Source organism: Quercus lobata, chromosome 4 (genome assembly GCF_001633185.2).
Source record: "Quercus lobata isolate SW786 chromosome 4, ValleyOak3.0 Primary Assembly, whole genome shotgun sequence".
NCBI lineage: Eukaryota > Viridiplantae > Streptophyta > Magnoliopsida > Fagales > Fagaceae > Quercus > Quercus lobata.
In genome coordinates, this window is record NC_044907.1 from 74,216,040 (window position 1) to 74,242,607 (window position 26,568).

At 31.3% G+C, this 26,568-nt stretch overlaps 2 protein-coding genes and 1 pseudogene across 3 annotated transcripts; 1 reads left to right on the forward strand and 2 right to left on the reverse strand.

Moving 5' to 3' along the window:
- Nucleotides 1–4,072: 4,072 nt before the first annotated feature.
- LOC115983857 (heavy metal-associated isoprenylated plant protein 46-like) lies at nucleotides 4,073–5,114 on the forward strand. Its single transcript, XM_031106692.1, has 3 exons — nucleotides 4,073–4,210; nucleotides 4,313–4,397; nucleotides 4,518–5,114. The coding sequence occupies exons 1-3, from the start codon at nucleotides 4,205–4,207 to the stop codon at nucleotides 4,820–4,822; spliced, it is 396 nt and encodes a 131-aa protein (XP_030962552.1). The 5' UTR covers nucleotides 4,073–4,204; the 3' UTR covers nucleotides 4,823–5,114.
- A 4,357-nt stretch (nucleotides 5,115–9,471) lies between these two features.
- Nucleotides 9,472–12,861, reverse strand: LOC115983856. 2 transcript variants are annotated; one of them, XM_031106691.1, is made up of 3 exons: nucleotides 12,624–12,861; nucleotides 11,440–11,476; nucleotides 9,472–10,809 (listed from the first exon to the last, which is right to left on the reverse strand). In XM_031106691.1, exons 1-3 carry the CDS (start codon nucleotides 12,814–12,816, stop codon nucleotides 9,600–9,602), a joined length of 1,440 nt encoding a protein of 479 aa, XP_030962551.1. In that variant the 5' UTR covers nucleotides 12,817–12,861; the 3' UTR covers nucleotides 9,472–9,599. The 2 variants fall into 2 exon arrangements, with proteins under 2 accessions (XP_030962551.1, XP_030962550.1); XM_031106690.1 differs by having other exon boundaries at nucleotides 11,440–11,638.
- Nucleotides 12,862–20,370: 7,509 nt separating this feature from the next.
- On the reverse strand, nucleotides 20,371–25,416 carry LOC115985787 (annotated as a pseudogene).
- Between the last annotated feature and the right edge of the window lie 1,152 nt (nucleotides 25,417–26,568).

The window sequence follows — 26,568 nt, forward strand, 5'->3', positions numbered from 1 at the left end:
CAGAGATGCTTGGTGGTACACTACTCCCTTTGCTTCACAGCTTATAAGGCAGCAAGTGGGGGGGTTTTCTTTCGATGTGGGATTCTGAGCCAAAATCGGTTACAAGCAAGCTATTAGCCGAGCTGAGGCAAAAATAGTCTCCACAGATATAAAACCAAAAATAAAAAGAATCTAAAATAAAAAGAAAAAGAAAAAGAAAATAGTGATGACGTGGAAAATTGTGGGAGTTCCGAAGGCTTCGGTTTTATATATATAGATAATATATAATATAAAAAAAAATACATATATATATATATATAGATTTTAACTCAATATTGATGAAAAATTATTTTACCTGCAAATACATAATACTCATCACATCCCTAAGATTTTTTTTTTTTTTTTTTTGGTTATTAAATAAAATGTAGTAATTTTAAATTATAATAAATGTAAATTATTAACCATATCCAATAAAATAAAAGAACCTCTACTCAGAGGCTAGCGTGTGTATCTATATATATATATATATATATATATATATGGTATAGCATAAAAGTTTGGGGTGAAGAAAATGAGTCAACCGAAAATATAAACCACGACCACTATCGACATAAGGGACCCTTGAAGGAAAAGTTTCTTTTTATTTATTTTAGTGCAATCTTTCCATGATAGAATGCTTTACCACACTTTAAAGGTCCTAAAGGTGAATACCAGCTCTTTCTTGGTAATCTCAATTGTCAGTTACCTGAGGTATAAAGGTTAAAAGGGATTCAACTTTCAACTTTCAACTTTTCTTCGTAGGAATAGAAGGTTGATCACCAGGATAAATTATGATGCTTAAATAGAGTTTTAATTTATAATATTTATTCTATGACGAGTGTTTATTGTCATAAAATAAAAACATGAGTTTTTTTTTTTTTTTTTTTTTTTTGATAAATAGAGTTCAAAAATGAGATAATCTTTATACAAAACGACAATAATTCTCATATTTAGACACAATCGTGGCCGTGTCAACTAAAGAGGAAGAACCGAAGAAAGCCCATGTCCCTATAGGTAGTCCAAAAAAGACCACAAACTACTCATTGGCTTTTCAATTTTCTCGAGAATTAAAAAAGTAACGAGAGCTTTTTCAATTCCCGAGAAAATATTTTCAAAAATAAAAAACTTAATGTATGCCCCTTACCAGACCCTTTTCATAAAAGAGAACTGCGGACTTGCCTTCTAAAAGCACGATACCCAACTATTTGTAGGACATTTTTCTACAACTTTTACTGGACAGATAAAAGGTAGTCTAAATTTTTGTCTAAACTAAAAATGGGTTTATCCACCCACCTCCACAAAAAAGGTGAAAAAGTTTCATCCACTTCTCCCATTTGGATCCATCTTATAATTAAGCTACTTCGTGAATCTTGTTTGCAACTTTGCATAAAAAAGATGTTTTGTCTATAACACGTGTTTGATAACTCTGCTTTCAAATTACTCCCATGAATCACATTTCAACACCTTGAAAAAAAAAAGTAGAGGTCAAATTTTCACATTATTATTTATTATAAGCAACCATTAAATGCTTTATTATGTGACATAATAAAGAGTTTTACTGTGAAATCTTGTTTTTTTGTTTCTTCAATGCTTTATTTTTATCATATGACAATGCTTGTAAATCTTGTTGAGGGGTATATTATCATTATCTATTTCTTCATCTTCAACATTTGAAGTTTGGTCTATCCCTATTTGTTCAATTTTGAGATTTCATCACTTTTTCATTTTGTTGCATCATTTGTATTAATCACTAATGAATTGACATTGGAAGATTCCTGACTGAATCTTACAAAGTTTTGACTCGTGGATTTATTGTCGCTAAGATTTTACATAGGTATCTGCATTAATATTAAACTTCAGTGATGTGACAATTTTTTGTAAATGATTTTATATTTTTTTTTGGTTACTTTATAAGGAATCGTGTAGCAAAAGAGTTAATATAGCATATTGGATTGTGTATTTTTTTTTTTTTTTTTAATCTTCCATACCTTTTTGTCATTTGAAGGTGCATAAAAAATCTTAGCAACTGTGTAATTTTCAAAACCATCTTTTAGATTGAATTCATTCAAATGAAGTAGGAAAATGTATTTTCTTCCTAAAATTTTCTTAAGGTCATGTGGGATTTCTTCTCCAGTATCAATTTTCATATGAGGAATATATTTTATATATATTATGATCAAAAGTTTTACAATAATTTAAATAAGTTGTACCTTAGTTTGTTTTTCAGAAAGATTTCTTGCAAAATTATTTAGGATTTTTTTAGCATCTCAATAAAATATCACAAAAGTTATTTTGTTAGTTGCATCAAAAACTTCAACTTGAATCATGTATCTAAAGTAGTTTGCAATTGTATATATAGTACTTATAGTGAGATGAATATGTTATAAATATTTGAAGAGTATGTAGTTAATGTGAGTGCCTTTAAGCTTGGAATAGGGAGATGTTTTTTATGTGTTTCACATTTTGCACACCAAAATGATCCTGATTGTAGTTTGAACTTCTTTCCATAAAGTACGCATGAAATAAAAGACCAACCCATTGTTGTATCAACGTTGCTTGTTGCAATACCATAGCATTTCACATCCTACAATGAGCTTTGAAGTTAATATGAATTTTTTAAAATGTAAATAGTATGATATATTATTATTTTTTCAAGTAAATGATGAGTATAATTTGAAATGATTAATAAACTTGTTCCGTAGGATCCCATTCAATGCATTTGATCTCTTCTATTGTCTTCATATTCTTTAAAGATAAATCCTCCTATGAAAATTGTTTTGCATGTATTTTTTATCTTTCTTGTATAGAATCATGTTTTTGACCATTCCTATCGTTAAATTTTTTTTAAAAGAAAATATTATGTAAATGACATTTTGTGAGATAATATATGCTATTTATCAAAAAAAAAAATTGTTATTAATAATTTTAAAATATGCATCAATCAATTATTTCATCAACCTCAGGAATCTCAAGATTTATATACATATATATATATATATATATATAGATATATATTTTGCATTGGTCAACGACAAAGAGAATTTTCCTGCATAATTTGCATAGACATGCTTTCATGATAATGAGATTTACTAGAAGTATCATTTACAAGTGGGAGAGGCAAAAGAGAGTTTGTAAGTGGTTAAGGATTTTGGCTTTCATCTACACGTAGGAAGGATGAGATACCTAGATCATAATATGTAAAGTAATAACTAGCCTTGGGCTTTTCATAAGGTTGGTTTGTTTTTAAAAGGTAACCCATTTTGTAGAGAATAACATTTGGTTTAATTATCAAGAGCAGCTCATATTTTTATATAACAGTAAAAAAAAGTTATTATAATCTATTAGATAACAGTAAAAAAGACTTAATAAAAAAATGTTAAAAAGACTAAATGCAAAATTAGAGTCTCACATGGCAAGACTTCATGCACTCCCACACAAGGTCTCTGCTTTGATAGATACTAACTTGTAACCTCATGTATATGCATGAATCCACTTAAAAATATACAAAAAGATGGATAGTATAATTCTTATATATATAATTTAAATACTATTAATAGTCATTCTAATATTTTGTTAACTTTTTAAAATGTCTTGTAAGAATACTATTAGGTATAAAATGTAAATTGTCCATTTTATTTTTTAATTACTTCTTAATTTTTGTTATTGTGAAGTACTTTTTTTAACAATTCATTCACTTGAAACTCTTTGATTTTTGTACTCAATAACTCACTTGAATTAATATTTATAATGTGGTCTCACATTTGATTCTAAAATTAGAAAATAAACTCTCTTTAAAAATAATTAGTTTAGGACACATGCTGCAAAATTGGATTGTAATTTCAAATTTACGTATTAATATATATATTGATTGATGAGAAAAATATGAGAAACTTATTGAAATGTATAAATCTACGTTATTATTCCTCTAAAATGAAAAAAAAAAAAAACAAAAGTAAATGGATTATCAGGTGATGTGACAACTTATCATCTTAACATTTGAAGTGATCCAGTTCAAACTTCAGTCCACACAAATTGTGACGGTCCTTATATTAGATTTTGAACTCTGGCATATATCCCTTCCTTTTTTCTTTTTTTTGTGACATTAAGCACCAACACCCAGACTTAGCTAGCTAAACAGAGCACCCTGCAGCTCCCTGATAAGAATTTGAACTCTCTGACCAAGAAAATGAAGGTAATGATGAATACCATGCTCGACAATTATTTAAAAGTTCTGTTTTTTATGTACTTCCAAGCATTTTATGTCATTAATTGACACTTCTAAACTTTATTGCAGCAAAAGGTAGTGATCAGAGTCACCTTAAATAATGGCAAAAAGAATGCTCGGGCCAAGGCCATGCAGATTGCAGTTGGTCTACAAGGTATACTTTTTTTTCTTTTTTTCTTTTTCTTTTTTTTTGTGTCTTTTATTCTGATCATTGTTAAAATAGATTAGGAATTTAAAACTAATGATCATATTGTTTTTGTTTTGGGTTCTTAAGGTGTGGAATCAGTCTCTTTACAAGGTGAGGACAGTAGTCAGATTGTTGTTGTTGGGGATGACATTGATTCAGTCAACTTGACATCTTTGCTGAGGAAGAAAGTTGGATTTGCTGAGTTAACGAGTGTCTCGCCAGTCAGTACTGAGGAAAAACCAAAGCAAGAGACCAAACCCAGTGAATCTGGAATACAATCAATGATTTGGCCAACTTATCAAGCTGGTGTGCCATGTTATTATCAACCTAGTGTGCCATATTATGCATATGATGTCACGGGTTACAACCAGAACTCTTGCACTATTATGTGACCTATGGGTAGGAATTATTTGATGACTAAAACTTAGGTAGAGTTTCTTAGGTGCCTTAACTTAGATTCTACACATGGTTCTTAAGATTGAATTTATTTTAAGAATCTAAAGTAAGAGCACTTAAGTATAGACAAGTGTAGGAAGTGTGGATTAATTTTCTATAGTTCTCGTTCAATTGTGAAGCGTGAAAATTTTGTCTTAAAGCATGATACGAAGTGACAATAAAATTATAGAAAAGAGTGTTGTTGAATAAGAAATTATATTCATGTAATGGGAAAATCCAAAAATGATTTGTTGTTGAAATACATTTCTTCAATATAGCATCAACGAAAATTCTTTAAACTGAGCAATTGCTGGAAAATGGACCTCTAATTAAGCCTCCAAGTCGACCTATCTAATAAAGCGGGGATAAGGAGTTTCAAATTCCAATTGTCATTCAATCCTAAGTTATTTACTAAATAAAATTTAAAATTTCTTAAAACTTCATACTTTATAGGTAGGACATTTTTTGCACATCTTTGGGTTTTGATCATACTTATCTTAAAAAATAGACAAAGCCCAAAATCCATTATTTTAGCCATAGTACTGACAAAATTCAGTCCACAAAATCAGCTAAACTTAGGCTCATGAAGTTTTGCCAAAAACCCATCGATATAACCCATCGAGTTCATGAGGCCAGTCAACAAGATTGATAAACTCAGGCTCACAAAGTCAAATACAATCCAATTTACTGAGATTGACACAAAATTAGGCCAAGTTAAGGCCATATGAGGGATTAATCATCATAAGGGACCCAACACCATAGAGTGCTTATTTTTCGTCGTCTAATAATTTTCATTGAACCTTGTCTTATTATTTGTGAGATTTGTTCTATTTTGGATGCTTTTTTTTTATATATACAAGATAAAAATTCTACTCTAGTTTAATCTAAATATATATATGTGTGAAGTTCTTTCTTAGAGATTTAAACCCCAGCCTTTACCCCTCACACCTCACAACCACTTATACTTGCTCATATATGAATTTATAAATGAAAGCTAATTGTATTTTTTATTTTTTTAAATCTTCTATGTTTAATTTGAAACGTAAAACGAATCAATTTCAACAATTAAGATATTATTTGTTATACTTAATAGTATACGTGTTACATTAATTTAAAACTTTTAAATGACATAACACTATATATATATACACGCCTCTCTCTCTCTCTCTCTCTCTCTCTCTCTCTCTCTCTCTCTCCCCTCCACCGCAAGTTTCTCTCTGCTCTCTCTCTCTCCTCCATTGCTCTTCCACATCCATTGCCCATAGGGTTCCACCTCGACGGCCAAGTCGCCGGCAAAAAAAAAAAGCCAAGAAATCGGTGACTTATTCTAGAAGTCTGGAGAACTCAACTCATATTCGTTTCATTCCTTATATTTGTTTGTCCTGACAAGTGCATATTATCCTATGCTTAACCTCTGTTCATGTCGTTTTTGTTTGAAAATCATTAATTAATTGTATTGAGAAAATGCAGTCGCTTTGTGCTATGAAATTATTTGCTCGATTAATTAACAAAGGATTGTATCGTAAATCAGAAGTCATGGTTAAAAATTAATTATTTGTAAAAAAATTATCTATTATGCTTTTGGGTTCAATGGGTAATGTAATGTCAAATAGCATTGTTAAGCTACTATCGAGATGGTGGAATTGATATGGTAAATATTCTTTATTTGTTTGGAACTGAGCTTCATTATGCTTTTTGTGAACTTTGTGGGGGCAGAGAAATCATTGTGCTTTTGAAAGTGTAGATGCGTTTTTTACGATAGCTAGAATTGTCTTTATTAGAACCTTGTTTGAACGTTCTCATGTTTTGGGCTGTAGTGACATATATTCTATTATAGACTTCGTTGGTTCTCTACTAGCAGGATCTTAGATTCATCCTGTTTTGGACAAAAGTTGACCTGATAATGTCCTAGTAATGGAAACATATGGCAGTGAAGGAGAGAGAGTGAGAGAAATGTATAATTTTTTTTTTTTTTTTTTTTTGGTTTAGAGATGGGTAAGTGAATCTCATAAATAAGAAATAATAAATGAGATCCTAATTAGAATATCAGTAATAATGAGTGTATTTTTTTTTTTACTATTAAATCTACTTAAATCTAATGGTTTAGAAAATGTATAACTCTTTATATAAAATTTATTTTCTGTTTTCCAAAATAAGTTTTATATGAGTGTTGTGAATACTAAAAAAAAATCATAACTACAATGCTTGCAACTCATTATACAATGACTTAAGCTTGACTCTAGAATAAAGTAATTGGTTTAATAAATAGATTACATCCACTGGTCGATTCATGAAACCGATCAATAAAATAACGTAACTCAATTTACACTATCTAAGTATAACAAATAAAATTTATGAATAATGCTAAAGATAGAAACTATTTTATAAAATATTTTACAAACTGCTGATGTGATGTGTAATTATTGATAAATAAAAAAATGATATTAATGATGGATCTAGATGAAAACCAATAAGAGGTTAGTCACATCAACATTTTATAAAAATGTTGTAAAATAATTTGTGACTATAGCATTACTCAAAATTTATTGTGGAAGCTTAAAATGAAATATAGAAGATTCTTTTTAAAATACAATTACCTGTTTCATTTATAGAAATACAAACTATTTTACAAAAATTTTTACAGACTGCTGATATGGTGAGTAATTATTGATAAATGAAAAAATGATATTAATGATCAGCCTATATGAAAACCAATAAGAGGTTGGTCACATCAACATTTTGAAAAAATGTTGTAAAATAATTTGTAACTGTAATATTACTCAAAATTTATTGTGGAAACTTAAAATGAAATATAGAAGATTTTCTTTAAAATACAATTACCTGTTTCATTTATAAATCCATATATGGGCTTCTAGTAAGTATATTGGTTCAAGCATCCAAAATAGAACAGATCTCTCAAAGAATATGACAAGATTCAACGAAAATGAAATTTTCATCAGGAATATTTACTTTTAATTTTTGTCTGTATACGTGTGTCAATCTAATTCAAAACTTTCCATGTATTAACAAAAAATGGTTTTTTTTTCCTCTTTTACAAACAGGTAAATTAAAACATTGATAATAGACATCTCTAAAAATGGAAACCAACTGCTTTTGTCATTTGTGAAACTAGAAAAAAAAAAAAAAAAAAAAAAATATGTTTGCACGGTTAATGTGTTTGGTTGACAGAAGAGAAAAGTATAAGAATAGAAAATATAGAAATGATGGAAAAGTGAACAATTGAAAAATTTTCAGTTTTCCATCATGTGGATTTGGTTGAGTTGAATATATATATATATATATATATATATATATATATTCATTTAATGAGAAGAAAATTAAAATGATAAAAAAGGTCATTTATATCACTTCACTATTACACTCTTATTATATAAGAAATCATTTTTTATTAGTATTTGAAAATTAATTTTTTCTGCTCTTGTATAAGAAAAAAAAAATACATTATCAAGTAAATTAATAGAGATGAACACATTACATTTTATTCATTTTCCTATCCATTTTATATAAAACAAATGTGATTAACTTGATTAAATATAATGACAACATACAAAAAGATAGAATTTTTCTCCCAATCATACTCCTTGTAGACTTCGTGTTACAAGTTTCCAAAAAATACACATTTAAAATAATAATAATAATAAAAGATTATATCTAAAAGGAGAAAAATAGTAAACTACATGAAAAAGTACATTTCTCTCAATGTTTTTCTAGGAACTTTGGTGGACTTGAGTAGAAAATCAAAATTCCCACCAACACCATTTTCCTTTCTTCCTAATTTCTCTTCAACCAAAATAATGTAAAATGCCAATGACCCAATTGGTCTGAAACTTAAGAGATTTCTAACCATTTCAAAAAATAATAATAGGGGAAAACTTTCATCTGTCCTTCATTTTCATATCCCCCTTCCCATTCTCTATCTTTCAAGTTTCAAATAGGAATTGTTTTCTCCTAAATGTAAGTTTCAACATACTAATTTCTCAATAAATTGAAGTAGTTTATATAATCCACAGAATTACTCTAAAAATTATAGCAGATTTTATTCCGTTATCCTAAAGCTTGGGGCACATCATGAGCCAAAAATTATACCCCCTGAAATGGATAATGGTCTTCCTTGATTTCCTTTTCTAATGGTTTTAATTTTTGTGAATAGCTATTATAGAGGTTTTGGTTTTCTTTAAAATAATGGCAAGCAAAGCATTGTCATAGAAAACCACTGTTATACTTTGTAAACTTGGAGTGCAGCAGCTAGGTATTTTGAGTTTTCTGACTAGTTTGTTTCATTTTTTTTAATTATTCTTTAACTTTATAGTTTATTCTAGTCAATTTTTCCTCTACTCTCCTCTCCTTTACTCTCCCATCCTCCAAACATAGAGTTCGGGTGAATGGGAAGCACAACAAACATAAAAACACTAACAATGACCAATGAAAGTAACTTTTGGGTCTAATGCATAGGCAGTGCTCTCATTTTCTAAAGCTGGCAACTCCATTCCAAAGGCAACTTGTTCCAGCTTAAGTAAATAAGCACAACCCATTTTTCCTAGAAAGGTTTAAACCATAACATCTAACCAGAATGTAAGTTTGGATGCTGGAAAAAGATCAGCTTTCAAAGTAAAACTTGGCAGAATATACAATCACAGAGCTTCAAAAGTCTTAATCACCACTTCTTCACAAATATACTTCAAATAACCAACACAAAAACTAAACCTATGGTAGTCACCTGTACTCCAATTGCTGTTCATCACTTTCATTCAACTGGTGATCATGACCCAACAACCTATTCAGCCGCATCGACCTCAAAATGCTGATACGATGATGCTCACGCAAAGCATACATGTCGCCACTCAAGGTTCTTCCTGGCATTGCTACAAAGTCTCTCACAAAATTAGGCCTAGGTGCACGATAGGAGTGTCTTAAATCATTATTGGTTCCTCCAAATGCTTCTGTAGAATTAATCGAGTGCCCATCAGTCATCCTAGAGAATGAATTTCCAGTGTTGCTTGGTAATGGAAATCTCACATGCTGTGAAGTTTGTTCCATATTTGTTAAGTGACCTGCTCGAGAACTGAATTTAATTGAAGGCGACCACTGCTGCATTTGAATAGGATTCCCCTGAATAGCAAGCCTAGGAGTGTGAAAGGAGTGCCTTAAATCATGATTGGTTCCACCAAATGTTACTATAGGATTGATCAAGTGCCCATCATTCATCCCAGAGAATGAATTTCCAGTGCTGCTTGTTAATGGAAAACTCACATGCTGTGAAGTTTGTTCCATATTTGTTAAGTGACCTAATCGAGAACTGAATTTAATTGAAGGCAACCACTGCTGCATTTGAATAGGATTCCCCTGAATAGCAGGCCTAGGAGTGTGAAAGGAGTGTCTTAAATCATGATTGGTTCCTCCAAATGTTACTGTAGGATTGATCAAGTGCCCATCATTCATCCCAGAGAATGAATTTCCAGTGCTGCTTGTTAATGGAAAACTCACATGCTGTGAAGTTTGTTCCATATTTGTTAAGTGACCTGCTCGAGAACTGAATTTTATTGAAGACGACCGCTGCTGCATTTGCATTGGAATCCTCTGAAATTGCTGAGGTCTTTCATGCATTGATGCAACCATACTGGTTATCCCGGTATGCAACCTTTTAGCTGTAGGGGACAATCTGAACTTAAAGGTGCTGCACTCACCCAAAGGAAATGGTTCATCACATCTCGAACCATCCCCTCTTTTGTTATGATAACCTGGGTAGTCTTCTTTCTTGAAATCAACACAGTCAATCAATACCAACCAGTTCTTTAAACCAAGTTCCATTATATTCCAGTGGCAGAATGGAGCTGTAGTTTTGTGGTTCACATGAATTTCACCATCTGCTCGAAGCATCCCTATTGCATTATGGAAGAAGCCATGCACAAGATTTCTATGCATCCTGTAGGTAACAAATTACAACAGTATTAGATCTCTGCAATGAACCGAAAATTTCCACAAAGAGCCCTTGGACATAAGCATGGAGAAAATACAAATAACTCTTATGAGGCAATGACTCATCTTTTAACATCTCTCCACTTCATGCGAACTAAGATGCCCAATGAAGGACTCTTCCAGATACCAACACCCTACATCAAGAAGACTCAGCAGTGTGGTTCTTTTAAGAACCAAGAATCATTTGACTTGCTTCATAACTTTGCAAAAATGGAATGTCATATGTGAATAACATTCCAGACCCCAAAACCGAGTTCACGATTCATTTTTCATTTTATAGCTACATATTCCCAAAAACAAAAATTGGGATTTTCAATTTTGATATAGAAATGACACCAATGTCTATTACTATTTATAATGCCTATGCAAATGAGGTTTATCTGAATAAAGTTGAACAGGTAGTTAAAATAAAATGGATTTACGACATTGCTCATTCGTAATCCCCTATTAAACATACAACAACTACAATGACTTCAATTCCAACACATGAGGTTCCCATATCAACAATTATATCATTCAGGAAGGGACAAGGATATTAGGAGACAAAATCAAAACAAATTACAAAATAAAAACTTACTTAACCACATGTGCATGATCTTCCTTTCCATGAAACCCTGCATGAGGAAAGTTAAAGATAATCCTATCAAATTTCCGCCATCTCAGTTCACTATGACGCTTCATTTCAGTTGCATCCACTCCATGTAAGAGGGATGCCCCGAGCTTTTCTAAATTTTCCAAATTCAATTTTGCTTCCTTGTATTTCTTGATCAACACATCTAATTCAGCATAGAAGCATTGACAATATTATTAGAATATTCACTTAATAACTCTACCTCCAATGTAAAATGTTGAATAATCTCACAAGTTAGACCCACTTATCAAGGGGTAGTTGGGCCAACACGTAAGAGGAAGTGTTAGGATATTAATTAAAAGTTATTCTCATCATTTTGTATATGCTTTAGCTTTTGGAACAATCAGTAATTTATCAAATATCATAACTTGGCCAAAAGATAAAAAAGGAAGAATTGAAACATCTATCTTTAACATAACTGTCAAGTCCAAGTTAAAATTGCAACACTTACATAAATGTGATAAATGGCATGAACAAATTTTCTTTCTAAATTTATCAAGAAAAAAAAAAGTGCTTCTAACTATGATATAAACTCACTTAATCCCTGCCACTGATCATAAACTCTAATGTGTTTTTTTTTTTTGATACATAACTAAACATCATGACAAGAACATAGTTTTATGTATTTATAATTTGATAGTTGGGAAAAGGGGGATTTGAACCCTGGCAGTTAATACATAAGAAATTTTGCTATTAAAACCTTGTACTCAACTGCCAAGTGGAGATTCAAAAGTAGCACATTCTGCTTAATTATTATGTTCCACAAACTATTTGTATATCAAATTCACCGAAATAAACAAGTAGATGCAATAACATATACTAAACTGACAGATATAGAACCATCGCATATCCCCAAAAACATTTCTCTTTACCCTTTCTTAACAAAAAAAAATGGCAGCTTGAAATGTAAACAGAAAAGTGTCAAACAAACCCAACCATCCAAAGATTACACCCCAAAAAAAAAAAAAGGGTAACAAACCCTTTAGTTAGAAGAACAAGTAAAAAAATTTTGACATTTTTTTACATAAAAAAACTACGTTCATAAACACAAAAACACTGAACACATGCATAGACATTGATATGTACAGCATGAACAAAAATGATATACACAGAGAGAGAGAGAAATATACCATAAGGGTCGAGAGAGGAAGCGAGAATATTGGAAGCAGAGCCAAAAGAGTTGGCCAAGCTTAAAGAGAAAGAGAAATCTCCCTCACCCACCAACAGTATTTGGTGATTCGACGAATAATGCTTCACCCATTTCTCTTCTTCTTCTTCTTCATCAACACCCACTTGCTTCTCTTCATTTTGATGATTTGACATTGCAGCTTTCTTTGCCTGTTTGCAGAGAAAGAGAGAGAGAGAGAGAGTGAGATGAAAACTTGTAGAAGAAGGGACACTGGACGGGCATGGCCTTTTTGTAAGGGAGAGGTGTTTATTTTCAAGAGAAGTGCCCTGCAGTTGGGGTTTTATTACGAGTGTACCACCACCATGTAGAAGTAGTTTTATACTTTTATTTTTGGTAAATTTTTTTTTTTCTTTTATAATCTTTATTTTTGGTAAAGTTAGAAACCTGCAGGCTTGCAGCTTAAATGCTTAATTTGAAATTTCAAGTTTCTTGTGTTTCCAAGGTAAATATTAAGTTCCCTAATTTAAATTCAAACTACTAATTGTATTTACCATTAAACATTAAAACACAAATAATTTTATCATTTTAAATAACAATTAAATTCTTCTTCTTTTTTAGAAAAATAACAATTAAATTAAATGTAGTTATATACTACTACGTTTTAATTTAATTAGGAAATCAATGAATTACATCTAAAATACTGAACATAAGTTCCCAAGAATATTAGAAAAATATAACATATGGGTAAAATTAGGGATGACAATTCGTGTTTACGTGTCGGATTCATGTCGTATCAACTCATAAGTATTCAATTATATAAGTCAACACAAACCCGACATGTTTATTAAACGGGTCAAGATTCCTCAACCCTAACACAACTCATTTATTAAACGGGTCAATCATGTCGACATGTTTATTAGATTTTATCAAAATTAAAAATAAAATTTATGAAAAAAAAACAAATAAATGTTTTTAATATAAAAATTAGAACTAGCAAGTAATTACATCACAAATGATTATTCAAAACTAAAGCATATACCAACATCACAAAATAATCAATCATAATATGTCAAAGAAAATAAATTATAACAACTAATAAGTTTATATACCTAGAGTTTGAAAGGTATATTGGTAAAATACCATTTAATTAAACGAGTTAGATGGGTCAAACGGGTTCTATATGTTGAACACTAACCCAACTCGTTTATTAAACAGGCCAGTCATGTCAACCCGAATATAACACGAATCCATTAAGCCTTAACCCATAACTTGCTAATTTCATGTCATGTTGTGTCGGGTTTGCAAGTCGTGTCCAATTTTACCACTCCTAAGTAAAACAACATTAGGTTCAATAGGTTCTCTAATTATATTTAAATATTTTGGTGAATTTCCTTAGAAAAGACAACCCTATTAATGTTTTATTGGTTCATATGTTTGAATTTAATTACAAAATCTAATGTATTGCACCTGAGACAATATACCCAAATTTTATGCAACATATACATGTTTTTTATTTCCACTCCTTTATTGGTAAAAGGCACATATTTGTATTATGTGTATATTTTAGGTATAGTTTTCAAGTGTTGTATCTTAAATTTCATAATTGATTCAACCACATAGTTGTATTAAACCAAGTAATAAGAAAAGTGTTGGATTTATTGGTCAATATAACCACATTGTTATATTTTATTGGAGAACTTAAAATGCAACACTTAAAAAATTGTACCAAAATTTTATACTAATTGATGACTATCATTGTATACAAATAGGCCAAAATTTTGTGGCACTTGCTCCAACCATGCGTGAAATACGCTTTAGGTAATCAACATGTTGGGATAGGGACCACCTAAGGAGGTGACCTAATAGTAGGAAGTCTTTATGACCTATCACACCTTTGAGTTCGAGATTTGTGGGTTCAAATTGTGGCAAGTTCTAATAGTACTCAAACGGTTTTATACCAAAATGGAATGCAAGGATTAAAATGGTGCAAGGCAATGACTAAACTTATTATGAGCCTCTTTTTCTATTCATTAAAAAAATTATGAGAATTACATCTTTTCATTTATGCATGTAATCTTATATATGATCATAGAATTCAGCTAGTCTATTATTATGAAGCTTCATTCATTTGAAATACTATCATATCTATAATAATAATAAAATATTGGCCAACCTTGTCTATGACAATATGAGTCGGTCTCCACTCAAGCACTACATCCTTAATGCTCAACTCACTTGCAAAACTAGGGGATTGATGGGAAAAGGAGGGGGAGTAGAGTAGAATTGGTTGAAAATAGGCTAATTTTGGGCCAAAATCTACTCTTCCCAACTCTCCCTCAATCCAAACGGACCATAAGTGTTGCAAGGACATGCATCTCAAGTTCCTAATAACAATCCCATTTCTAGTGCACTTAGCCTTCCCTCCTATGTGATGAAATAATAACACAATGTCATTTTGTTAAAAATATTTTTGGTTAATAACATCATTACTAATGACTAATGAGTGTATAATTTATTTCCAGAAAAAAAAAAAATGTATAATTTAAATTGAAACATTTTGGAAGTTTAATTTGAAACTTCTAATTATGTGTGTCTAATTTGAGACCATTTTTTTCCTATAAAAAATGGGTAAATTACATATTTGGTCTCTAATGTTTACATTATGTGTTAATTTAGTCTCTAACATTTCAAATATATCAATTTAGTTCTTAACATTTTGGTATTGTGTCAAAATAATCTCTGTCATTAAGTGATGAATAAAAAATGTTGATGTGACTACTAGCTAGAATAATAATTTTTATTTATGCCACCTTGGATGCCATGTGTACTACCATGTGGACTCAACTTCAAACTTTAAAAAAAAAAAAAAAAAAAAAAAAATCTGCTTAAACCTCTGCCTCAACCTTTTTAATCCCTTTACCGTAGTTATCAGTATCATATCATATTATCATGTACAAAAAGTTCTGTATTGTAAATGCATATCATAAGTACTAATGAATCACATGATACATAGGTGTGTATCGTATCATATCGTATCATTGAATCATAAAATACATAGATATGGGAGTTTAAAATGAGTTTTTTTTTTTTTTTGGGGGGGGGGGGGGGGTTAAAATTTGTGGTTTTATTCGATTTAAAAAAGTTGTTAGACTTTTTTTTAATACACAATTATTGGAATACTTAATTGAGTCCAATAAAATAACATGTCCGTGAGTTTTTTTTTTTTTTCCCCTCTTCTCTTTCTCCTATAAAATATGGACTACACACTTGACACTTCACTTTCATATTTGCGAATTTGTTTTCTAAGCTACGAAAAATGTATCAAATGAAAATATAATTTTTTTATTTTTATTTTTGATGTTATATATTTTTATAAGTCTAAGAGGCTAAAATGCTAGAAAGAAATATAAAAGAAAAAATTATTAGAATAAAAGAACAATAAAAGAGATAGTAAATGTTGATGATGAAGAAGAAAATGTCAATGAAAAAAATAGTTTTCCAAGATGAAGAACATGATGTTAACATTAACTTTGATGGAGTTAATTAGGCAACATGATGAAAAGAAATTATTATTTTGGCTTATATATCATGGACTATCACTTATGAGTATAATCAATATAAATGTGTATCTTATAAACATATGTTAATTTGATTTATTTACTTAGTTGTGTTAAATACTATTATATAAGTAATGATTTAATTAGTTATTAATTGAATATATTCCAAATTTATAATAAATAAATATATATTATATATGTATAATTTTATTAAGTATTTGTATATCTTATGATATACGATATAATATAGTACATAATATAAAATAAAAAATAAAAAATCATAATCGACATAATTCATATTTTTGACAGCTATGCCCTTTAGTCTCGAGCCTAGACCGAATCTTTTAAAGGATTTTTGGTCTTCTCCCCCTTGAACAAAGCCCCAGTGGGCTCATCATTGTCCGAATATTTTCTTGGACCCACACATCTTATCATCCCTCCATTGTGGTTACAGAAATCCTCAATTAGACCCCTTAAACCTAGCCCACCTTCAATGCCCATATCAGCATACAACAATCTTAAATACGAACCATAACCTTCCATTTCTCTATCACCAAAATGAAAAAAGAAAAAAATCGAATATTAAGAAAATCAATAATAACCAAATATCCCAATAGCTGTCACAACGCAGCTATTCACATATAAGAATTCGTTTGGTTAGACATTTTGAGAGATTAAAAGAACGTTTTTAAAATCTAAAATTCTGTTTTACAACTATAGCCCCTCATAACTTTTTTACAAACATTTATTTTAAACTCAAAACAGAATTTTTCAACAACTTATACAAATGCACCATAAATCAAACAATTACTATTATTTATCTTTTCTAAGGCAAGTGTTGTCAATGGCTTTTCTCAATTATAAGAAAACAAAAATAAATGAATCAAAGCCCTACGGTGTTTTTAATAGAATGACTAAGCCTACATGCAAAGAAAGTAAACAGAGAGAGAGAGAGAGAAATTGGGGCTTTCATTATGCTAAGTGCTAACTACTAAGTGGATGGGTTGGTGAGACACTGAACTAATTCCTTCCTTTTTTTTTTTTTAATCCACATGGCAACCTAAGTGGCATAAAAATAATTTTGTATTCTAGCCACTAGCCACATTAGTATTTTATATCGATTACTTAAATGGTAAAAACTGTTTTAATACAGTACCAAAAAGTTAAGAACTAAACTACATTTAAGTAAGGGTGGCAATTTGTGTCGTATCGACTTATAAGTATCCGATTATCTGGGTCAACACTAACCATACATATTTATTAAACGGGTCAACCATACATGTTTATTAAACGGGTCAAGATTCCTCAATCCTAACATGACTCATTTATTAAACGGGTCAATCGTGTCGACTTGTTTATTAGATTTTATCAAAACGAAAAAAAAAATTATATATTTTTAATCTAAAATTTAGAACTAACGAGTAACTGTATCACAAATAATTATTCAAAACTAAAACATATATCAATATTACAAATAATCAATCATAATGTGTCAAAGAAAATAAACCACAACAACTAATAAGTTTATATACCTAGAGTTTGAAAGATATATTGGTAAAACGTAATTTAATTAAATGGGTCAAACAAGTTCCATAGGTTAAACACTAACTCAATCCGTTTATTAAACAAATCAGTTGTGTCAATTGGAATATGATATTAACTCATTAAATCTCAACTCATAACCTACTAATTACATATTGTGTCGTGTCAGGTTTCTAGGTCATTAAAAAGAATCATTAGGAATTTAGGGTTATAAAAGGAAGTGCAATCAGCCATTAACATTTAAATAAGCTTGGGACATGTGTCAAGTTTGCTCCTTGGCTTCGGTGAATGGTTCAGAGGAAAAACGACTAAACGAGGTTAAAAGGCACTCCCTTGTGAACATAATCCCTAGGAACTTTCCCTTCATTCGCTTGCTTAGATATTTGGACAAGTCTGCGACAATTAGCCATAATCATAAATGCCCATCTTGGGATGTGCCTCATTTGAATATAAATATTCCCCCATTTTCAACCATAGAAGGAATAGCCAAACATGTGAAACTTTTAGGTACGAACTAAGACTATGGGCTATGGTATAAAAGAAAACCTTGAACTGCATGAAAAAGAGTTTTGGAGAGCTTGAGAAAGTTGTGCTTCAAGTTGCTGTGCCATCCGCCCTCTAAAGCCACTACCAGGGCCGGCTAAATCAATTTGGAGGCGCTAGGCGAAATCTTTAAATGGAGCCTTTTATTATATTTAATTATAAATTTATATATTTTTTTCAATTAAAATTTATTTTTCTTGTTTTTTGAGAGGCAAAATTACTAATTAAATTTTTGCATTCAAGTTCTGCTAACATTTCCTTTTCAATTGGTAATATGGCTAATCCACTTAATCTTTCTTGTGACATAGTTGATCTTAAATAGGATTTTATTAATTTTAATTTTGAAAAACTTATTTATGCGGAAGTAACTGTAACAGGTATAGTTAGTAATATTCTAAAAGCCATACATGCATTTGGAAAAGATTCTAGCCTCTTTATATAATTTAGTACATTAATTGGAGAGTTTTCATTTATTTGCAAAACTTCTTTTAAAACTTTTAGTTCTGAAAATAAATCCAAGCCATCAATATCGGAATAAGGTTCATGTGTGAGAAAATATTCAAGATTAAGACAATTTTTTTTCAAACTATACAATTTTTTGATGGGATATTATATAATATTATATAATATATTATTACTATTTGGGGGCTCTTTATCAGTGGGGGCCTTAGGCCACTGAGGCAGTGGCCTATAGCTTCAGCCAGCCCTGGCCACTACCAATGTTTCGTTTGATACATATAAAGATCAAGTGTGATTCAAGAGGGCACTAGAAGTCGTGGACAGAAGATTCGCAAGGAACACTCCATAATTGAAAAAGTTCATGGATTTGGAGCTGGATTGGATAACATTAGTAATTTTTACTTGGAATTGCTAATTTGATTTGAAAAACTTCATTCAGTTGGTACTGAATCTGTTTTGCCTTAGGGTTGGTGAGGTCAAGTCCTACCAATGGTTTTTACTTTGGAATTTTTATGCCATTGGTTTTCCCTCAACATATTGGTGTTTCAGTTATTTACGTGGCCTTTAGTTTTGCACAATATTGTTGATTGATTTCATGACCAATGACCATTCATAATTGGGGAAAGCTAAAGAATATCTTAAGCATATTGGTTTAAGAAATATTTTTAAAAGTTTTTAATGAGAAAAGAAAAAAGAAATTATTTTTTTAATGACTTTTTATATTCCTCTTTAAGATTATATCAAAATTTACTTAAAATGATTTATTAACAATTATCCTAAAAGTATCTGTTAATAGAACCCTTCATAATTTAACTTAGTAATAACCATTCATAATTGGGAAAAGCTAACGAATATCTTAAGCATATTGGTTTAAGAAATATTTTTAAAAGCTTTTAATGAGAAAAGAAAAAAGAAATTAATTTTTTTAATGACTTTTTATATTCCTCGTTAAGATTATATCAAAATTTACTTAAAATGATTTATTATCAATTATCCTAAAAGTATCTGTTAATAAAACCCTTCATAATTTAACTTAGTAATAACCATTCATAATTGGGAAAAGCTAACGAATATCTTAAGCATATTGGTTTAAGAAATATTTTTAAAAGCTTTTAATGAGAAAAGAAAAAAGAAATTAATTTTTTTAATGACTTTTTATATTCCTCGTTAAGATTATATCAAAATTTACTTAAAATGATTTATTATCAATTATCCTAAAAGTATTCGTTAATAGAACCCTTCATAATTTAACTTAGTAATAACTTGGACTTACCACCGTGCACTCTTGGTGGTGCGGTGGTCATTTCACAAGTATAAGTGTTTGTGGGGTATGGGGGGTAAGGGCCAGAGTTCAAGTCTCCAGGAGGGAGTTTCACACACATATACACTTAGATTAAGTTAGAGTAGAATTTCTATCTTATATTCAAAAAAAAAAAAAAAACTTGGACTTAAAAACATCATCAGGGTTAAAAAATTAATAATTACAACAAGTAGCATGGCTGCTTTCAAAGGCAACTTGTTCGGGCTTAAGTAAATAAGTACAACCCATTCTGCATAGGAAAGTTAAATTATAACATTTAACCAGAATGTAAGTTAATTTATATTCTAGCAAAAGATCACCTCCCAACATTAAACTTGGCCGATATATACAATAACACAGCTTCAAAAGTCCTAATCACTAGTGATTCGCTCCGGCTTCACTAATATACTTAAAAAAACCAACACAAATACAAAACATATAGTAGTCACCAGTACTGTAATTGCTGTGCATCACTTGCATTCAACTGGTGATCATGACTCAACAACATTTTCAGCTGCATTGACCTCAAAATGCTAATACAATGCTCATGCAAAGCATATAGGGTCACCATTCAGGGTTCTTCCAGGCATTGCTGCAAAGTCTCTCCCAAAATCAGGACTACGCTCATGAATGGAGTAGCTTAAATCACAATTGATTCCTCCAAATGTTTCTGTGGGATTGCTTAAGTACCCATCAATCATCCTAGAGAATAGATTTCCCGCGCTACTTGTTAATGGCAAACTCAGATTCTGCGAAATTCGTTCCATAATTGTTAAGTGACCTACTCGAGAAGTGAAATTAAGTGAAGGTGACCACTGCTGCATTTGGACAGGAGTCTCATGAAATGACTGAGATCTTTCATGTCCTACTACAACCATACAGCAATGTTAAAATGAACTTGAGGGTGCTATCCCTCTAGCTGTAGGAGACAATCTGAATTCAAACGTACTGCACTCACCCAAAGGAAATGATTCATCACATCTTGAACCATCCCCTCTTTTGTTGTTATAACCTGGGTAGTCTTCTTTCTTGAAATCAACACACCCAATCACAACTAACCATTTCTTTGAAGCAAGTTCCCTTATATTCCAGTGGCAGAATGGAGCAGTAGTTTTTGTGGTTCACATGAATTTCACCATCTGCTCGAAGCATGCCTCTTGCGCTACTAAAGAAGCCATGAACAAGATTTCTATGCATCCTTTAGGCACCAGATTATGAAATTAAAGCATAGTATTAGATCCCTGAAATAAATAGAAAATTCCAGAGAGCCCTTGGACATAAGCATTGTCAAACAATTACAAATAACTCTTAATGCAGCAATGTTTCACATATTTTAACATCAGTTTGATTAATGCACGCCAAGATGCCCAATGAAGGACTTCCAAATAGCAACGTTCTACTTCAAGATGACTCAGCAATGTGGATCTTGTAAGAATCATTTAAATTGCTTCACAACTTTTCAAAAAATGTAATGTCAACAAACATGTTAATAACATTCCACATTTTTTATTTAAAAGCTATACATTCCCATACCAAGAGTTATGTTGGTGTCACAACTTGTTACACAACTTATGCCACAACTCGCCCACGTGGCAAGTTGTGAGTGGTGGAGAGGTCTCCTTACATGGACCCACCATCACCTCACCACTACTCACAACTCGCCACGTGAACGAGTTGTGGCACAAATTGTGCAACATGTTGTGGCACCAGCATAACTCTCATACCAACGGGTTTCCAAACACCCAGAGAATGTGCTCATTACACAATGGTTAAATTCAGAACAGCAAATAGAGGATTTCAATTTTGATATATATGCCAAGGTCTATTACTAATTTCCATGCCTATGCAAATGAGATTTATCAAAATGAACTTTAACAGGTAGTTAAGAGCAAATGGATTTATAGCATTACTTGTTCATAATCCTAATAAACTTGCAATAATTAAAATGACTTCATTGCCAAACATGAAGTTGAAATATCAACAATTACATTTTCCAGAAAGGGATAAGAATTTTAATTAAGACACAAAATTACTATACAACAACTTACTTAATCACACGTGTGTGGGCTTTCATTTCCATGGTACCCTGCATGAGAAAGTTAAAGATAATCCTATCGAATTTCCGCCCCCTAAGATCACTATGAAGCTTCAATTTAGTTGCATCCACTCCATGTAAGAGGGATGCTCCCAGCTTCTCTAAATTTTCCAAATTCCATTTCGCATCCTCGTAGTTTTCCATCAAGACATCTAATTCAACAGAGAAGCATTAACAAAATCATAACTTGGCCAAAAGCTAAGATGGTATGAGCAACTTAAAAAATTGCAACACTTACATATATGGTATGACCAACTTTTCCTTGTAACACTAAAATAAACTCACTTAAACCTTGTCATTGAACATAAACCCCGATACTTTGTTTGGATACTATTAAAAGAATATAAAAATTAAAAAGTAAGGAATTTTGCAATTAAATCGCCAAGTGGAGACTCAAACGTACAACGTTCTGCTTTAATTATTAGGTTCCATAAATGATCAGAATATCAATTTCACCAAAATAAACGAGTGAATAGCAGCAAATTTCCTCCATAACATAAATGCAATGACATAAATTAAAATGACATATATACAATCATAACATATCATAAAAACCTACTCTCTTTTACTTTTCTTAACAAAAAAAAAAAAAAAAAAATGGAAGCCTGAAATGGAAACAGAGAAGGGAAAAACAGAAACCCAGTTTCCCAAAGATTACAAACAAGTAACAAGGCCTTTTATTAATAAAAGACCAAGATTTTTTTTCTTTTTTTTCTTTTTTGACATTTACATAAAAGAACAACGTGAGCATGTGCATAGACATAGATTCATGCAACATGAACACATACCATAAGGGTCGAGAGAGGAAGCGAGAATGTTGGAAGCAGAGCCAAAAGAGTGAGCTAAGCTCAAAGAGAAAGAGAAATCTCCCTCACCCACCAACAGTATTTGGTGATTAGACGAATAATTCTTCACCCATTTCTCTTCTTCCTCTTCTTCTTCATCAGCATCCACTTCCCACTCTTCATTTTGATAATAATAAGACATTAAAGATTTCTTTGTCTACTTGCAGAGAGATAGTGAGATAGAGAGAGAAATGAAAACTTGTAGAAGAAGTTACACCGGGAAGGTGTGGCCTTTGTACAGGAGAGGGGTTTTATTACAAGCGTGCCACTTTCCACAAAAATATCAAATCAAATTTGATTTAATTTGATATTTTTGTTTTATTATTTTAAAAATAATAATATCACAATTTTTATCATAATCCACTCTTACTCTATTATTCATAATTTGTTACGTGAATAAATTATGTCAAAAATTGTGATAAAAGTTATAATTTTAATATTTTCTTTATTTAAAAAATAAAACCTTGGGAAAACACTAAAAAACCATCGAAGGTACTGATTAATAAGTATTTTCATTATACTCTCTGAAAAAATGAAGAACTTATTTTCCTTAACGCCTGTTGTACTTCCTCAAGAGTTTGCTGAATTTTTATTTGAGATTTATTTGATTTTAATTTTTTTTAATTCAATAGTTGAGAGTTGAGAATCTAAACTTTAAATGCTTTCAATAAAAATATCTAGAAGATACCAATTAGTTAAACTAAAAGTCTCTAATCAAAATTTGTGTGATTTATTGTTAAATGGAAGGAAAATTATGTTTTTTCATTTACAAATTGTTTTTGTTTTTTGTGGGGGGGGGGGGGGAGTTTACTAAGGGTTCCAATCCAAGGACGAATCTGCCCAATCTAGGCAAATATAGGTAGGCAAACTTCGACGATTGCGCCTACTCGAGGAGGATAGGAAAGCCAAAGGACAGCTGGCCTCCTTTAAAGGCCCTAGGATAAGGGAAGGGATAGTAATGATAGGGTACAAGACCTGCAATGGTGGTGGGAGGAAGTTTCCTAAAGATTACACCTCCCCCACTTCTACATTCAATACTCTGCACCAACCTAACCAACTGTATTAATAAGGAAATGACCACTAAACAGTAACTTCACAATTAAGAACTCCCTCTACCACCTCTAAAAGGATCCTAATGGGACAAATATCCTAAGTAATCCCGTGAGATGTACAGGTGGAGGGTTGGAATGCAAGAGAATGAGCTCTATACGAAAAGGAACCCCTAAAAAAAGGGGATGAACGTTTTCCAAGAAAAAATGAACAAGTTAGAGAACAAAGAAATACCCTATAAAGAAAAATCATCCTTACTTATAAATATAACACCCATCCTCAAACCTACCCGAGGAAGTATTTTCATGGAATCTTGATTTATTTACTTCTATTTCTCACTTAAGCTCTGTTAGCTTTAGACTTGGAACAATCTCAGCATTACACTTGGTTTAGAATTCTGCTCTATTAAAAATTCATTATTTGGGCTTGATTTGAAGATTCAGGCAACATTATTTTAAGTGGGCTTGAGCCTTTACATTTTTAGTTCTTACACAAATGATAATGTACACTTTACATTGTCAAATAAATAAATATGTATATCATGGGTACACATTTGCATGAATAATATGCAATATTGTATATTGTGCATTGTTCAGGCAAATGTATTCATTTGTGTGTGGTTCATTTGGATAAGATTGTTGAAGCTACCCAAATGTTTTGCTCACATTTTAAGACTAATTTTGATGGAGTCATTTTTTAGGAGTTTGATGAAGCCAGTATAGGTGTAGTGTGTAGTGGTCCAAAATTCAAAGGGTGAAGTTATGGCTTCTCTTGCAAAAAAAATTCCAAAGCCCTTGTCTGTGTTTGTCTTGGCACTGTTAACGGCTCAGCATGCAACTGGCCTATTTGGAAGTTTAAAGAGGGAGGAGAGTAGAGGGGAGTAGTAGGGAGGAAAGTAGAGAGTAATAATTATCCTCCACCTTGTTTGGATGTTTTTAAAATTAGTAAGGGAGAATGGAGTAATTAGCCATTCCTCTTATTTGGATGTTTTAAAAATTAGGAGGGAGAAGAAAGGAAATGATTTAAATAAACAAAGTTACCCCTATTTGAAAATGAACCGGTAACATTATGAAACCCACCACCAATTTTCACTATAAAAAAAGGCTTCAATCAATATCCAACGGTTCACATAAATCTTATCCAAACCCAAAACCCTCAGATTCACTCCATGTGTCCCTCTCTCACACTCACTATCAAAAATGTTGGCAACGCATGCGCAACCTTTATAAACCCACTCCAGCTCTTTCGCTCTCACTCTCTATTCTCTCGCGCAATTTCGCTATTTTTAGCCACACAAGATCACTCTTCGTCCAAACGGTGGCTTCAATGGCCGGAGTGAACTCCTCGCCGGACCCATCGTCGAAACCTAGTACTTGGTGTTGGAGCTCTAGCTCCAAAACCATCGATTCATTGTCCTTCTCAATTACTTCCTTGAACCTCGCTCTTCTCCTAAGATCTCTGTTTTCGCTTTGCGAAGTCGTTGCCGATACTAGAAAACTTTATTCATTTCGTTAAAACAAAGCCTTAATTCGTGTTATCTTTGTCATTTTGTGGCTTTAATTTCTGCTTGTGTGCTCTAAAAATGGAGGAAAAGGGAAAGGAACTGAAATTTGAGTATTGTGTATTTTGTTTGTTAGAAAATAAAAATTATAGTTACACTTTTTGAAAGAGAAAAGTGTTTGTTTTTTATGGCATTTCTGGTTCTGAATTTCTAAAAATTTAGCATTAAATTATTTATTTTCTCAAAAAACAACAAAGATTATTTATATAATCGGATTGTAATTTTGTTAATTTAGAAAGGGTAAATTAGAGAATTTATTTGGTCAATAATTTATCTACTCTACTCTCCCTCCAAATCTCTTCAATTTGGGGGAATTAAAAATGAGGGGTTAGAGGTAGTTGAAACCCCTCCAAACCCCTCCCACTCCTTTCTTAAAAAACTTCCAAACAAAGTAATTGAATTACTCTCCCTCTCTTTACTCTACTTCCCTCCTTTTTTAAACATTCAAACAAGCCATTAGTTTGTTCATGAAATCACTATTGGTTAATCAACTTTCGGAGGTGATTATGAAATGGTCATCAACTTCCCTTTTTTAGTCTACTGACAAACTTCAATTTGCATATGGGCACCTGGTTAGGGACATTCTTTTTTATGTAAATTCTTTACAGAGTTGGTTTTTTTTTTAAAAAAAATATATTTATAGGCACGTTAATGTTGTAATACGTCTGAGCAAAGAAAGCTAAGTTCACCTCTCCTTTATTAGTTTGGATAAAAAATGTTCCTCCTTTTGTTGGCACTTTTGTTTTGGCTAATTTACTAGCAATTTAATAAAATTGTTAGGCTGTTTTGTTCCTCAAAGAAGGTAAAAAAAAAACAACTTCAACTACGAAGGTAAACCTATAAAATCTTGTTTGGTAGAGTAGTTAAACAACTCATTTTCAGTTTTTCAACAACATTATCCATATTTTCACACACTTTTTCACTCATACATATTTTAAAGAACTACAAACAATATTACTCAAACTTATCTACCAAATGGACCCTAAGAGTTTAA

Bases quoted from the DNA above. Each gene is read 5' to 3' on its own strand.
- LOC115983857 (XM_031106692.1), top strand. The intron at 4,398-4,517 runs GTATACTTTTTT...TGGGTTCTTAAG, and splicing joins GATTGCAGTTGGTCTACAAG to GTGTGGAATCAGTCTCTTTA.
- LOC115983856 (XM_031106690.1), bottom strand. From the start codon at position 12,816: ATGTCAAATCATCAAAATGAAGAGAAGCAAGTGGGTGTTGATGAAGAA. The intron at 11,639-12,623 runs GTATATTTCTCT...ATGCTGAATTAG, and splicing joins TTCCTCTCTCGACCCTTATG to ATGTGTTGATCAAGAAATAC. The intron at 10,810-11,439 runs GTAAGTTTTTAT...TGTTACCTACAG, and splicing joins GATCATGCACATGTGGTTAA to GATGCATAGAAATCTTGTGC.